This window comes from Cadophora gregata (genome assembly GCF_030347475.1).
Source record: "Cadophora gregata isolate MNR1 chromosome Unknown scaffold_3, whole genome shotgun sequence".
Classification (NCBI taxonomy): Eukaryota; Fungi; Ascomycota; class Leotiomycetes; order Helotiales; family Ploettnerulaceae; genus Cadophora; species Cadophora gregata.
In genome coordinates, this window is record NW_026695926.1 from 2,393,973 (window position 1) to 2,409,384 (window position 15,412).

The 15,412-nt window shown below is 49.1% G+C and overlaps 4 protein-coding genes across 4 annotated transcripts; 1 reads left to right on the forward strand and 3 right to left on the reverse strand.

Annotated features, from left to right (window-relative positions):
* Positions 1-274: 274 nt before the first annotated feature.
* On the forward strand, positions 275-4,245 carry ONS95_009317 (uncharacterized protein). Its single transcript, XM_058502900.1, has 3 exons — positions 275-1,459; positions 1,516-1,793; positions 1,861-4,245. Exons 1-3 carry the CDS (start codon positions 1,150-1,152, stop codon positions 3,232-3,234), a joined length of 1,962 nt encoding a protein of 653 aa, XP_058361831.1. The 5' UTR covers positions 275-1,149; the 3' UTR covers positions 3,235-4,245.
* Positions 4,246-6,616: 2,371 nt separating this feature from the next.
* On the reverse strand, positions 6,617-8,356 carry ONS95_009318 (uncharacterized protein; the record flags this gene model as incomplete). Its single annotated transcript, XM_058502901.1, has 1 exon — positions 6,617-8,356. The coding sequence occupies one exon, from the start codon at positions 8,354-8,356 to the stop codon at positions 6,617-6,619; it is 1,740 nt and encodes a 579-aa protein (XP_058361832.1).
* Positions 8,357-10,256: 1,900 nt separating this feature from the next.
* ONS95_009319 (uncharacterized protein) lies at positions 10,257-11,606 on the reverse strand (the record flags this gene model as incomplete). Its single annotated transcript, XM_058502902.1, has 2 exons — positions 10,257-11,305; positions 11,357-11,606. The coding sequence occupies 2 exons, from the start codon at positions 11,604-11,606 to the stop codon at positions 10,257-10,259; spliced, it is 1,299 nt and encodes a 432-aa protein (XP_058361833.1).
* Positions 11,607-12,417: 811 nt separating this feature from the next.
* Positions 12,418-15,027, reverse strand: ONS95_009320 (uncharacterized protein; the record flags this gene model as incomplete). The annotated part of the gene is made up of 1 exon (XM_058502903.1): positions 12,418-15,027. The coding sequence occupies one exon, from the start codon at positions 15,025-15,027 to the stop codon at positions 12,418-12,420; it is 2,610 nt and encodes an 869-aa protein (XP_058361834.1).
* Between the last annotated feature and the right edge of the window lie 385 nt (positions 15,028-15,412).

Consider the following 15,412-nt stretch of genomic DNA (forward strand, 5'->3'; position numbering starts at 1 on the left):
AGACCCCGGCTTTGAAGTGGATGCGGTCATGTAATCGACAAGCGCTTGTGGTGTTCGGGTGACATGCAAAGCCCCAGTCGACTCTCAGCCCGAGCGGATGCAGCCAACCATCCCATACCATAGAACTCTCGAAGGAAGAATCACAGAAGGAACTAAACAGACTTGACCTGTAAGCCCAAGGGCTTACTAAGGCCAGAGGAGTACCCAGGTACCTATTCTTCTCACTTCGAAAAGGTCGCCTCAGTTGGTCGAACCGCCACACGCGGCGCTCTGGCCGTAATGAACTGAGCAGCAAAGCGGCATGCCTATTTATACTATGTCCACGGTCCAGAGAGGAAGATGATGCTTGACGATGCTGTCGTCCAACAGGTCCACTTTTGAGTTCTTTGTCATCAGCTTACTTAAACGTCTAGCTTCGACGTTGCTCGAAGCGGTTGGGCGGAGAGCAAGGGCTCCAGTGACAGGGCAGCCGAGCGAGCAACGACCAACTTCAATTGGAGCTCGGCCTGGCCAACGTTCCCGCTCCCGACGGGTTTCCACCGTGGATTATTATCATCATTAACGTCAATTCAGCCATTCATCATCCACCGCACCACCGCACCATCGCAAGGAGCCATGTGTGGTGCCGTGTATCGAGCCATGTAGTGCGGTGCGGTGCGGTGCGGTGCGGTGCGGTGCCATCTTGCAGTGCGTCAGCCAACGGCTCAAGAAGCTACCCCTGCGAGCGACAAGGTTCTGCACCCCTGAAGCCATGATCTTCAGACCAGTCTCCCAGTCCACCATCCAGGAGGGCAAAAGTGCATGGTGTACATCACTCTACGGTTTTGTTAGTCGGCTCGAACCATTCCTCCTTTTGTCCCTGGGTCCCTGGACATGTAGCTGGATCATGTACCGCAAATCCTGTGCCTGAACAGGATTCGCTGCAAGTATGTAAGCAGACTCTTTTATCGAAATACCTAGCCTTCTCCTCTACACCTCCAGACATCTCACCAACTTCGAATTTGCAGACACAGATCCGTGAAACCTGTGTGTGCCTTCTCCGAAACCCCACCCCTTGCCAAACCAAATCCTGCAGGGAACACGGCCGACTGGATGGGCTTTCCTATACGCCCCCACTACGCATAGGTTCTGGCAGAGAGGTGAGTGGTGATGGATGCTCGGGAAAGGGAAGATTCCCAGTCACGTCGGCCGAGCATCAAGCGTCCTTGGGAGGAGGAACACGTATCGCCAGAGCAAGTCAATATCTGGACAGGAACCAGACTTCCTCCAATTGACGCATCTTACCGCCGACCATCGCTCCCACCACGCTTCACCGAAACCGCAGATATCTGGGAAAGTTATGGCTCAGATTCCAGCGGCGGAGGCGCGAAGAGGAGTCGATACATGAGACATGATTACCATTCACTTCCTCGGGGAGATCTGGGTCTAAGAGGCGACGTCCTTGGGTCCATTGGCTCTCGTGAGTCTCAAGGACTCTCATGTTTTGATATCATAGACTTACCTGCGGAGAAACAGGTTCGAGCTACAATCCGACTCAAAGCTCACAGGAACTGCCTAGCTCCCGCGTCGAGCAGGATCAAGGACGGGAAACCGCAGAGCTGGAAGCACCAGGAGCTTCAGAACATGCGTCGCTAACCAAAGCCTGCCCCAGCTGCAAAAGGCTGATTATGCAGGGAAGTATAGGCGACGAGAAAAGTGATTCGGCTGAAGCTCTCAAACTTTCTGCAGGCTTGCTGAATAACACGATCTTGGTTCTAACTCGATTTATGTTCGAGGCTCGGGGTGCAATTCGTGTAAGTCAACGGACCCGATGCACCTCCCACGACATCACCTTACTGCCTCTGCTGACCGAAATGTAAGCAGGAGGGAGCCAGAATGGACCTAAGCTCAAAATCCGAGTGCCCGCCTTGGGAAGAAGCCGGTCTGAAACATACGCTGCACTGGCTCCTGGACAGAATTCAGCACGTCAATGACCTTGCCGAACAGCTGCTGCAGTATGTACCACAAGACTCTTCGCAGAGAATTGAAAGATACTTTTCGGAAGGTGGAATCAGTGCTCAAGATGGTCTTCAGCACATCATGAAAAGAAGAATGAATGCTGAACTAGGAGACTCAAAAAGATCTAGGGACGAGCAAGAAGATGCCAACACGGATGCCAAACATCACATTCGACGACGATCTATTGCGACAACTCTACCGGGATCTGAAGAGTTCTTGTCATTGCAAAAGTCTGAGGAGCATCAACTGCACGCGGGTCTGCACAGTGGACCAAACCAAGGTTTCCAGATGAACCCGCCTCCACCGCCAGCTCTTAATCGGCAGCTCCCATCGCCTCCTGGACGCTCCCTTCCTTCACCGACATCAATAAATTTTCCTTCACCTTCAGCTAGCTCTTATGGCTCCTCGTCTCAGCCTCCTAGCCATCTCCCGCCGTCCGGCCTCCATCATTCATCGCTGAATAGCTATCTCCCTCCGATCGGGCAGTCGCAGTCGCCCGATGCCCTTCAAGCGCACACAGCGGCATTACAGCATGAGGTTTCCGTTCAAAAAATTGCTTTATCATCCCTCCAAGGCGAGCACAATAAGCTCCTCGCGGCGTTCTCGCGCTCCCAAACGCGGGCGAGCGCACTTGAGAAGAAGCACTCTGTATCTGACACCGAGATAATAAGCTTGACGGAAGAGAAATTGAGGCTTCAATCCCAGGTGGTCGAACTAGAACGAGATGTGGAAGAGTTAGCACGCAGTCGAGACGAATTCAGGCAAGCTGCGGTTCAGGAGGGAGCCCAGTACGTGGAGATTGTCAAGAGAGCTTCCCGACTGGAGGAAGCAGCTGGGGAGGAAAGGAAAGGATGGAACAAGTTGAAGCTGGCAATGGAGCAGAAAATAGAGGAATTGAGCGGTGGCAGCAGCCGAATGGATGTCACCCGTGGCAGCTCGGAGCAACTTGTCAATGTCAACACTCCCACTTCTGACTTTGACAGCCAGGCCGAGCTCAAGTTGGAGCCAGCGGGAGATACTCGACCCACGTCACATCCGCAACTTGTCCAGCAACAATCAAATGAGGCACTCGAGGAGGAGATTCGAATACTTCGTCATCGAGTTGCTGAAGTTGAAACTGCATTAGGAGCCGTCCGAGATGAGAGTCGTAATATGGAGGGAATTGTAGAAGCTCTCGGCCTGGCAGGAAAATCGATCCTAGAAAAGGCTGATGGAACGCTTTCTGGTTGTAGCTAACAGAAATATCGGTCTAAGATGGTGAAGATTTGAGACTCGAGATCTCCGGCCAAGAGACTGAAGAGTTACGTCGCACCTGTACACAATATCTTGGTGCGGGTACCGTCATTTGGAGGCGTTTTGTGATTTGGGAGGCATATATCCATGTAATTAAAAGAGACGATGGCAGACTGTGCCGTGCCATATATAAATATCAATACCGAATGAGCACATTCGTACGCAGACAGACGAACTTCCTGTCACGACATGGCCTTGGTAGCATCTTGGGAGCAGGACAGGTTAATTGCAAAGTTGACGAAGAACATTCGATGACGGTACCCACACGCGACGTTCGACGCGGTGAGAGTTCTTCTGAAGGGGGAACTTTTACTCTTACAGGATCTAAATCACGGCTCATCACGGCAATCCCACCCTCGATCATAGCCATGGCTCGTCTTTGTCATCACATGAGCCACTATCCATCGAACCGTGCTCGAAGTCGATTTATTGACCACAGTCAGCATATTACGTAGCTACGAGAGTCTCTGATAGGTTGTCTCCATTTTGGAAGCTGTCAATTTGAATTGAGGACTGTCTGTATCAAATTTCCTGTACCTTCCATCCGACGTGTTCAATATCCCATGACACGAAACGGGCCGTGATGCAAGGGGCCTTGTCGTCTTCTTACCTCGCCGCAAGCAAGAGTGGCGTGAGATGGAAGACTTGGGCGTCAGGAGGTTTCTTGGCATGGATGTTCAAGTGGACTTGGGAGTCATGGGCTTAGTAAGTGGCTGGAGGTGTTGTGGAGGGGGGTGTTTTCTCCTCGGGATTTGTCCCGGTCCAAAATTGGTGATTCGATTTCACAGCGGGGCGATTCGTTGGTCTGATCTGGAACTTGAGTACAGAGGTGAAGATCGGGCGTTTTTTTTTACCTCATGTTAAAGCCATGAATTACTGGGGATTTGGGTCAACCATTCGTGATTTGTTGACTTATCAACCGATATCAAGACTTTCTATATGTACAAGTCAACAATTTACATCATGAGTTATTCCTATCGTCACGTCCACATCCAGCCCCTGTTGCTTGTTCGCCCTGTCAAACGAAAAAGCAACGCGGAAACAGTCTCAAAGGATCCGCTCGTAATCCTTTGGCAGATACAATTGATGCCACTGGTACTCTCGAAGCAAAGAAAATATTCAAAGAAAAAGAAACTCTGACAAGGCCTCTCTCATTGCCAAAGTAATCATGTCACTCAGTTCCTCCATTACAGTGTTCACTTGTACGCGATGATTAAGCTGTTCCAGAAATCTCCCAAAATATCAGAAAAGTCTCCAAGGGACAACAGGTAACAACTTGCTAAGTAGCGAGCAGCAAATCGGAATCATACTGCTCAATTTTTGCCTTCTCCTTCTTGATACTGGAGGCATCTGCCGGGGAATCTCGTCTTATTGCGGCGTTTCACTCATTGATTGTATTTTGATCATTGAGACACGCGGGACTTCTGGAGAGGAAGATATTGGTGGAAGGTACGTCGTTCTTCTTCTTGTTAAAGATACGAACCATCTGTTCGAGCTTAGACAGTTGGGTTCTTGAGCCTATTGGACTGGCGCGGAGCACTCCAATATTCTCGACACGTACTGCCAAATTGTTGCATTGGAAGGCTGGGTCAGCCCGTCTAGCTGGTTGTGACACGAAAGTCCTCAGCGCGATTTGTATCAGCTTCCAGACTGCCACATCATAATCAATGCAGCCAAAAGATGAAACTAACAAATGAAATCTTTTGTAGCTCCTTCATCCCAAAGATCTGGATTCTTTGCTAACTTGAAGAATAGTTGGAACTGAAATGCGAGAGGCGTACTTGAATCGTTTCAGGCAGGAATAAAACTCAACTACTTGAAGGATTGCTCCACTGAACTCCCAGATCATAAGACAGAGCTCCATCGGCAGTCTTCGAAACTGTGGGAGATGGGGACGTATTTGCTCGGTCCTTTCCCAGGTGTAGCTGAGGCCATTGTCTATGCGTTTCTGATGATTGGAGAAGACTGGGGAGGTATGGCTGTTGCTGGGTGAAGGATCGGTAATAGAAGGAATTACAGCCGAAGGGCCCGCAGAATGGCGTACAAGAAGATGTGTTGCTCTGATCAAATCACCATCGAGGTAGAGAAGTAAGGCTGTGTGGCTGTGATTTGATGAGAAAGTGAGGTAGACTAAACGCGATAGAAACAAAAGGCATGCAAACAATAAGTTAGTGAGTTCGCAACCGCCTGATATATATCATAATCATAAACGAGATCGTGCCTAAGGAAACATTTATTGATGTTTCGAGTGAGTATTCATCATTTAAGTTTTATCTCCAGGCAATAAAATGTTTCTAGAAGGCGAATATGACTTAGCTCACCTCTGGGTCTTCCGTTCGCGTGATTCCCAAGGCCCGAAAAACCTCATCCAAACAACTACATCTCAACCTCTCTTGATATAAAATAACGGACAGGATTCAGCAAACACACGAGAGGCTACTTTGCATGCTATGATGACTGGACTAAGATGGAAGTCATAGGTCCTGTCTTTCGGGACCTTACGAAATTCAAAAAGACATATTTATTGGTCGCAAGATTTACTGGTAAGTACATCAATATTGAGTCGTCGGTGTTCTTAATTGTGCATATCTGTTTGCCCACTTTTCCCACATGTCTTATTATTCTAGTCTTGTGTAGGTCGTTTCTAGATGTAGGAAGTAAGAGGTCCTCGTGTGACTTCTTTGGTGTTTTCATACTGCGCAGGAAACCATTTGTTTTGACGAACGGGAAGTTAAGCGAGGCGGTTCAAAGCTGGCAGTGCTGAAAACAATCGACGAGAACCGAGGCAGTGGCATAGACTCCTGTTCTACTCCCGACTGTACTGCCACAAAATCTTTGATCCGGTGCGAGCGTACCAATAGTTGCGCGTGATATATTACTCGAGATGACTTCACAAGACAGCGAGCCGAGGATCAGAAGTTTCTCGATCTCTGCTGTCTAGTATGGCATTTCGCAGCTAGCTTTTGGATGATACTACGCTGTGGTGTCGAATTGACTACACAGAAGCCAGCCATTGGTGACCATAGATAAAGACAGGAAGAGTGAGGCTCTTGAGAACTTGAGATGCGTGCTTTGGTCTTAGGGAGCAGTCGTGGCCAGAACTTAACGACGTCTAGTGTCTACTGATGTATATAGCTACATACAAAGTAAAATCTAGGTGCCTACACTGTGTCAAATTTCGGTGGGCTTATAACAGGGCTTGGAAAGACAAGTCGAGAGCCCAGCCAGAACTTAGATAATTGAGCCATGTTGGATGAAGGCCAGAGGACAATGATGATCTATTAATCTTGTCTAGATTCTGGGACTTTCCAACCATCTATCCACATCAACTATGCCCATTGGTCAGATGCTTCCCACCAGCGCCATTCGTTGCCGTTGTCGTTGCCTTTGCCTCTTCAGCAGCTTCGGTGCGGCACCTCTCGCACATACACCAACCGCCCAGACTACCTTGCGCCCACTCTCTTCTATCCTGGACTTTCAAGTCAATATCGCAGTAGTGATTCAAGACTTCTTCTCCTGCTTTGATCCCACCTGGCAATCCGCCAATCTTCTTCTCTCTGCACCAAAGTTTCATGCGACCTGCCCACTCCCATTGAACGTTTGGGTTGCAATCGTGATTTGCCAAGCACCAGAGGGGATGAACAGCAGCAACTTCAGGATGGCCGTTTCTCTTGTTGACTCGAGCTGAGGCTGTGCCGCGGAACTTGCTGTAGAGTGTGTTGAGGATCCAAAGATCGTAAGTAGCAAGCGTGGAGAAAATATCCATGTCCATTTTCTCTAGGACGTGCAGTGGGCCAGCGATGTTGTATTGGAAGGAAAATGGAAGAGTCCAGACGGGAGGAGGTGGGGCATTGGGGGAAAGAGAAACAGCGTTGGCCATACTTGGGAGAAAATCGCCCCAGATGTATTTAACTTCTTTCAAATCCAGTGGATGGATTTCTTGGGTTTCGGCCATAGCCAGAGCGCGCGATAGGAGTAGGAGATACAGAGCGAAAGGCTTCTCCCTTGGGTCTGGGTCTTTAGCAATGGTGTCGATGTCCTTGTCGCACACTGCGGGATGGTATTCTTCTTGTGCTCGACTTAAGCAGTATTCGTCGCAGAACATGATATCATCACATTCCGGACAGCCCACCACTTTGCTCTCTGATGTGAGAGGAGGTAGTTCCAAGCTGCAAGCATCACAGAGCGATTCCTTCAGCCTGTTATTGGCTACTAGGAGAGAGGTTTCGTTGAGAATAGGATCGCCCGGCTGAATATCGACCTTAGCGAATAGACCCAGCTGTTTGTTTGTTGGCAGAGTTCCAGAGCCATCAACACTTGTCCCAGCAGACTCCAAAAGGGTTGGCAGTTCTGTGACCCTGACTTCGACATTTGGTGCTGCGTCCGCCAACTGAGCGTTCAGAAAGTCCAAAGTCTCCTGCGCGTATCGGTTCGGTTCATGGTCGTTCCATGGATAAATTTCGCGCCGTACCAGCCCTTGGTCAGGCAGCTCAGTGATATCCACTTTGTCGACCTTCAGTCTCCTCTTCGCCATATTCTCGATGTACTCCTTGGCCTGCAGAAGTTCCACGTCCTCGGGCGCCACTGCCAGTCCCCTCGTGCAAAAGTCGTAGGCGCTTTTCAAACACCCACATAATAGCAGGCTGATGGCGAGGCTGCGGTAACAGCGTATCGAGGCTATGCGCACGAGCTCCAAGGTCTTCCTTTCCGCGTCTGCCTCTGTCTCTGCGTCTGTGTTAAGACTCATGCTCTCTACCCCGCGGGGGAGATCGACGCTGCTGGTCCCTGGTTCCCGCAGCACTATCGGGGTCCCATCGTTGGAGCGGGACCGAAGGGCATCAAGAGCCTCATCGTGGTATTCAAATCCCTCGTTGGCACACTCGTCGCAGAGGAGAAGTGCCTTGTAACTATCGCCAGCAGCCAGGTCGGGGTAGCCCAGCTCTGTGTGCACTTCGGCACGCTCGATGTAGGCGATAAGATCGTAGGGCAGGTGGAGGAGGGCTTTCGTTATGTCTCGGCGCTTCTGCAGCAGGTAGGCGGTTTCTTCCTCCTGGTCGCTGTCCATGGTACCCGTCGGCTATGTCTATGAAATGTTGACATGACATGACTGGAAGGGAAGGGAAGGGAAGGGAAGGAAGAGGAGGGGAAGCTAAAGGGTAGGAGAAAAGTGCAGGTGGTCTGGGAAGAAATATTTAAATTTAAATTTGGGGACGTGGAGCGCACTGCTGCACTGCACCCTCCTTCTCCCTGCCTGCCTGGCCTGGCTGGTCTCTTGGCTGCCCCTCGCGGGCTGGCCCCGGGGCCCGGGCCCCCTGGCGTGCAGTACTAGTAGCACTGTAGCAGTGCCTCGGAGTGCCTAGCAGTTGGTCTCGCTTCGTTGCTTCACCCCACCACCAGCCCAGGCTCCGGAGGATCTGCTCCTATCGAATCAGACGTCCCCGCGCGCTGCAAGTACCCCTCGTTGTTGTTTATCTTTATCTTTATTTTATCTTTTATCTTCGCATTACTCAGTAGAGTTGATGATCCATTTTAAGGGTTTTCAGGGTCTCGTTCTCGTTCTCGTTCTCGTTCTCGTGTGACAGCTAGCGAGTGCGCTGAGATAAGCGGTAAGAGAAAGCTTGCATTGCGCAGTACCGTACCGTAAGTTATCGTACGCACAGTACAATACAGCAGCCGGGGATCTGGAATGGAGGGAAGCGGAGCAGAGCAGAGCATGGCAGAACAGAGCAGACATGCTCGAGTATCAAGTAGGTATCTAACAATAACTAGGAATAGCTCCCATGGAAGCAGAAAAGGAAAGATCCAGGTCCATACAGTACAGTAGCTAAGGTAAGGTAGCTAGGTAGCTGGTGTCGAACCAATGAGCAGTCCCCACGATAGAATATTTCCATTGTGACACCGCACCACATCCACCGAAGCAAGCACCTCCTGTCCTGCTGAAATATGAAACGTCTCGAGTTGTTACAATAAGGAATTACTGCTACTTCTACTTAAGGTAGTGGGGCTCTGCTCTGTTCGTAAGCGATCCAGATCGAAATAGACATCGACTTGAAATTTCCCGACTTGGGGACTTGGCGTACCTACCTTACCTTACCTTACCTTACCTTACCTTACCTTACCTTACCTTACCTTACCTTACCTTACCTTACCTTACCTTACCTTACCTTACCTTACACCCTAGGCACCTCACCCTCTCCTCATCAAAAGTAAATTATCTACTTGGGCAGGTAGGTAATTTACCTACAAGTCTTTCCTATTAGGACGTCCAAACTGCGGATGCGATGCGATGCGATGCGATGCGGTGTGGTACGGTTATTTGATTTGGAATCTAGACCACGATCTGGAGTATGAGTACCACGTCCACGCATCGATGCACGTCCGGCTCTATCAAGTCTGGTCTTACATTCAAATGGGACTGGCGTGAGATTTGAGCTACTGTATCAACACTCTAGCACGCAATCCTTCAGTACCTTACCTTACTTATAATGTTAGTCAAGTTTGGAGCTTGAGAGACTGGAGAGCTTGACCAGAGGCAAGCTCGACCAAATGGCCAGCATTCGCGATCATGGATGGAAGGAAAGTAGGCTAAACTTAACCTAAAGGTCTGAAGGGCTGGCACGCATGATGCTAACTTACTCCGAGGTACTGTACCTGGACATCGTACGACCTACGCTTTTGGACGGTAAATTTAGGATGCAAGATGCTATGCTATGCTATGCTATGCTATCATGAACACTCAAATCGAAGAATCTTGCTTTCAGAATGCACTTCATAGTTCCAGGAGTACAGTAGGTTCAGTTCAGATAACGTTGGTCGATCTTGTTTGGCGTGCACGAAATGTCCAAACTCCAAATCCGACCAGTCAGCATCCAGGAGCTTTGAGTTCGACCACCGCAATCACATGGGAACACAGGACATTATATACAATCATACCCCAAGATATGAACCCAATAGTTCATTTCCTTTCAAATCATCGTGGGACGCTCATCAACCAACTCGGCAAGCTTTCCCGTCGTGGGACTGATCTTGAACCTTTCGACAGCCAAGAACTCAATCTGCAGCGGCGCAATGAGACCTCTTTGGACATGATCCAAGAACATCGGTCGGGCATCATTCAAAGCTGCTGATATGGCTATTTTAGTTGCCTCCTCATCCACTGGCCGAAAACCAACATTCAAGGTCAGCACGTCTCTCATGTTGGCTCTCGAGATTACGGCCTGAAAAGCACTTAAATCTCCAGATGTGTCCAAGGACGAAGCTACAATCTGACGGAGATGCTTGGTGTCGAACGAGACTGGACCAATACGAACGCCGATTATATCCCGACCAAGCACTCTGAAGATTCCTTTCTCATAGTCGACCCATTCGGCGAGATCCCCAGAGGGATATCGGATGACCGGCTGGAGTCGACGACCCATGTTTGTGACCAGAACAGATCCTGGAATGCCGTTGGCTTTAGTCGACGTCAAACCATCCGGTGCAATTTCCAGCATCACATACGGCGACGACACAGCATGCAGTCGACTGTCATTCTCTGATGTTGAGTATCCGAGTGCACCGGCGTCAATACTTCCATAGATCAGCGACCTGATCATGGCCCCTGGGAAAGCATGTGAAACTCTGCTACGTTGGTCTTCGTAGAAGGCCTCCCCAGAGAACATGAGCACACGGATTCCCGGCATTACTTCTTGCCGTTCCAAGAGATACTCGGCGAGCTTGACAAGTGTGGTGACAGTCGAGAAGACGACAGTTGCTGACGACTCCCGCATGTACTGGATGGTAGTTTCTGAGGCACATGATCCACCGATTGGAAGGTGTACCAGCGGAATTGTCAGGTCCATGATGGACAAGACATGCAAGAGAAAGCTCCCGTACATCTCTCCGGCATAAAAGAGATTGGCAACCCGATCATGAGAACGAACGCCTGCCGCAAGTATGCCCAGGCCAAGTTGTTGACTTGCCATGCGAAGTTCGTCTTTCGTGTAAAAAGTCACTTTCGGATGACTTGTCGTCCCTTTTGCAGATCAGTTTGTGATTTTGCATTTCAGATCAAGAGACTTCTCACCACCAGTCTTGAGGACTATTCCGCTTACATGGGGGCCTGTAAGTACTTGGCTATTCATACAAGTGTTGGCAGTCCAGTATGAGGCATGATCAACTACTGGATACTGATCAAGTGAAGCGGATCCGTCAGATGGGACATTTCTCCAGAGTCTTTGATAATATGGAGAATTTGTCCGTACAAAAGACAGGAGATCGTTTAATTCTTGCGGCATCTCGGAATCGAGAAATGTTTCCCCGCCAATGTCGCCCATATTTGCCAATGCTTTGCTGAGATCAGTCTCGCTGGCTACTCTTATATTATCTAGTACAAAGCCACCCTTTAGAATTAGTCAACTCTTGAAACCCATTTTACAAATCATATTCCAATCCATTACATGCTCCTTCTTGACTCATGAAGATACTCTCCAGTGATAAGCATAATTACTTGACAGACCACCTCCTTCTCTTTTTGGTCTTAGATGCATAATAAGCATTAAGCATCTCGTCTCATACAAAAGTATGTTTTCACCGCTTAGAATATAGAAATCTAAGATGAAAAACTATATCGAAAGTATATCTGATGTGTGCTCGAGTCAGCGAACCTTCGTCAAAGTTGACGGCAGACTTTCGTCGTCTTTCCCAATGAATCAGCTTTGCCTTTAAAATTGACACAAGCTTAATGGAATAAGCGCTCGTACCGGTCTTGTCAAGGGGCAAATCGTCAATGTGTGGAAGTCTGATTCTTTGCTAACTACTAGTACCGCCCTCTAAAAGGGTCGGTGCTGACTAAGGCTAAGCTAACGTTCTAATTGGTTGGTTCCCCGTCGGGGTTCCCCTAATATCTCCCCCCCTGGGATGAAAAATGCTCTACTCCTGTAGAGTTAGAATCAGAAAAAGTAATACTGTCTTATGTAGAATCATAATGATGCCCTTTTAAAAACCTTCATCATGTGACTGTTCATCCTCCATCCATTGGTTCCACAGAAGTTGTGCTCCTAATACCAAGTCGCAAGTCCGTTGAATTTTGTGTTTCTCCAGTCAATCTGAGTCTGTAGATGAACCTAAGGTGGGTAGTACCGGCCATTAAATCGCTCCTAGCTGAGGTGTCATTGGAGATGGAACCATTAGTGCCTTTGCTAGTGTGTTCTTGGTAGGAACCGATGGAAGTACAACCTGTACTATGCTCGTTAGTGCCAACAGGGGTTGTGATGTTAATAGGACTGGTGCCGTTGAGGAACTTGGTACGACTGGAGTCGGTGGTAGAAGCGCAGCTGGTGGTACTGTGTTAGGGATAAAGCCCGGAGGAGGAGGGTTGACCTGTTGCTGGCTGTGTGGTACCATTGGTTTTGCCCGAGGGTACTGACAGGGGTCCGATGAAGGAACCATTGTTCCAAATAATCGTCCATTCAGCGTGTTTCCCCAACCTTCCTGATTGACCTTATCCTCGATTGCGTATGTCATCTGTGCGATGGTTCCCGCTCGCTTTACCCCAAAAACTTTACACAAATCCCGTAGAAATGGTGTTCTGTTATCGACTAGGTCGGTGACGCGCCAATTATGGTTCGGTGCCCTGTTCTGTGCTCGCAAGGCTTGTACCGGATTAAACACGAAGTTAGTATAACGTGGTCTCTTAGGTGCCGTGGTGTTCGCTGATAGTGCTCCAGGACTAGTAGTGTCCGTTGCTGGTGCGTCCGGAGTTTTGTCACGACTCCGCTTTGTATATCTCTTTCCTTGCGGAGTAATTGTGGAAGCTGAGGACGAGGGTATAACCTGTGTGTGTGTTGCCTTGGTCTGTAAATCTGGAGGCGATAGGGCTGAACCAGGTGTATAGACGGGAACCTGGGAAAGTAGCGTCTGAGAAGCGTTACCGTCTTTCTTCAAGTCACTCTGAAAAATTGGTCCGCGCTGGGAGAGACGGCCGTGGAACCATGATGTTGTTTCCTCGTCGAAGTTCTCGTTCTCAGCTGGTAATCGGGAAGGAACAGCTTGTTGGAGGACCGGCGGGGAGGATAACGTGTTGAACAAAACAGCAGAGGTTGGGATAGTGAGATCCGAAGCGCTATAAGGAGCCGGATATGGGTCCTTTTGTGGTACTGGAACGTTATAGTCTTGCGCGGAGATATCGAGCTCTGGTGTCAGTGCGCGACGAGATGGAACCGCCGGTGGTACTGTTCCGACAGTCTCGGGTCCAATAGTACACATAACGTCGCTTACGAGTGAGATGACAGATCGGTGAGTAGCATTGATAATTGTGTCTGGTAGGGAATCCAATATAGTGACTGGGTTAGTAACCCCTTCAAGGGAACGTGTGCATTCCGCTGTGACTGCTCGGCTGACTGAAAGTGTTTCGTTGAGCTGGTCTCTAATGTCGAAGATTTTAGTGGAGAAGCCGTCGCTCTGGTTGGTTGCTATAGCATTCAATGCTGTATCAAATCCCTTTAGGACGTCCGTTAACACTGCATGATTCCGTTCGGCGTCGGATACCATAGATACATATGCGCCGTGGAACATCGATGCAGACGTCATTGCCTGTGGGAAAATTTCCCAACTAGGCTTTGTTGAATCATAACCTCTCGCAGGCACTTGGCTCATAATCCGATCGCGCGTGGAACCAAGAGAAACTACAAAACCTTCGTTCTCCTTCCGATCCATGATATCTTCGAGAGCTAAAGCAGCCTGATTGAACGTGTTCTGTACACCTGGCGGCTGGAACGGCTGGAGTTGGCCTACAAATGGTACCTCTTTGTCTTTGTGTTGGTGCTTTAGTGGGTCGCGTGCCGCAAGCCGTTGTTGGCGTCTGACTTCTTGCGGTTCCTGCAGCACTGGTAACAAGGCTGTTCTGCGACAACCGATGCTAGGGATCAACACGAAATAATGGTGGAAATTCATCCACATTTCATGTGTAATATCCGCTTGGGTGAGAGTGCTGCCGCCGTAAATAATGATGTCTTTGTTTGGACAGACAGAGTAGCCAATTCTCCTATCTGGTACCCAGACCCCGTTCTGCGGGTAATCAACTGAAGCCAATCTTGGTCGGAAGGGAACACCGTATGGTACCCGGTCAGAGTACGGGTGACCGTCGTCAGGATTGATGTCTGCGGAGAACCACGCAGCCAGGTCAGGTTGATCAAGGTCAACAAAGGCCGCTCCGAGGTAAGAGTCACTAGGTCGAACACCGGTTGGTAGGAATACTGGACCAGTAGGGCCATCGAACCATATGGAACCGGTGGCAGATGATTTCAATTCCGAGGTACAGGTTTTACTCTCTCCGTCGGATTTATTGATAGGGATCTCGTAGTAAGGCATTGTAACTTGGTGCAGCCCGTAGGGAATGTTGCCGTTAACGTCATTGTTAATGAGAGTGTCCTCGTTTTCGCGGTTCCAGAGACGGAACTGAGCCAGATTTGGCTTATCACGGATGAACCCAACGATATCGTTCGACTTGTAGCGTGTGGCATGGTCGTTACGAGAAACGTCTAGGTGGAGGAACTGGTGCTTCATGTTGTCGTACAATATGGAGATTGATGTTCGTAAAATCAGAGTGGGAAAGGTGAGAGGTGAGGCCGGTGTGTCGGTATTCTGTGGTGGCGCTCCAGCAGAGCTGCTAATCGTTGGAGGTGGTTGCTGACGGTCAGGCTTCCCTCGTTCACCCTTCTTCCTCTTCTTCTTGTCATCTTTCTTCTTTGGTGCCATTATAGCAGTCGTCGATCGTCGATAGTGATAGTAGAGGTGCGAAGTTGATGTTTGAAGATAGTGAGATTGTAAAATTGTTTAGAGAGGAAGATGCGTCGTAATTCAATATCGCTGCAAAGCTCTAAGCGAAAGTAAATAATATGCGATTCACCAAAATAGTTGTCACGTGGACAATTTGCTAACAATACGACAAGGAACGTTCAAACTTATCTACCAAGTTTGGAACGTCTTCTTGTAATATCGCAGCTGGTTCCCATGACGTGGTACAGTATCCGAGGTGTTTAACTTCGTAGTACCATTTTCTGGTGCGGTCACCTGGTTCCTTGCGGAGTTCCTTACAGAGGATTTTCTCAATAGTGTACCGCTCGTTACCTTGATCATCGTG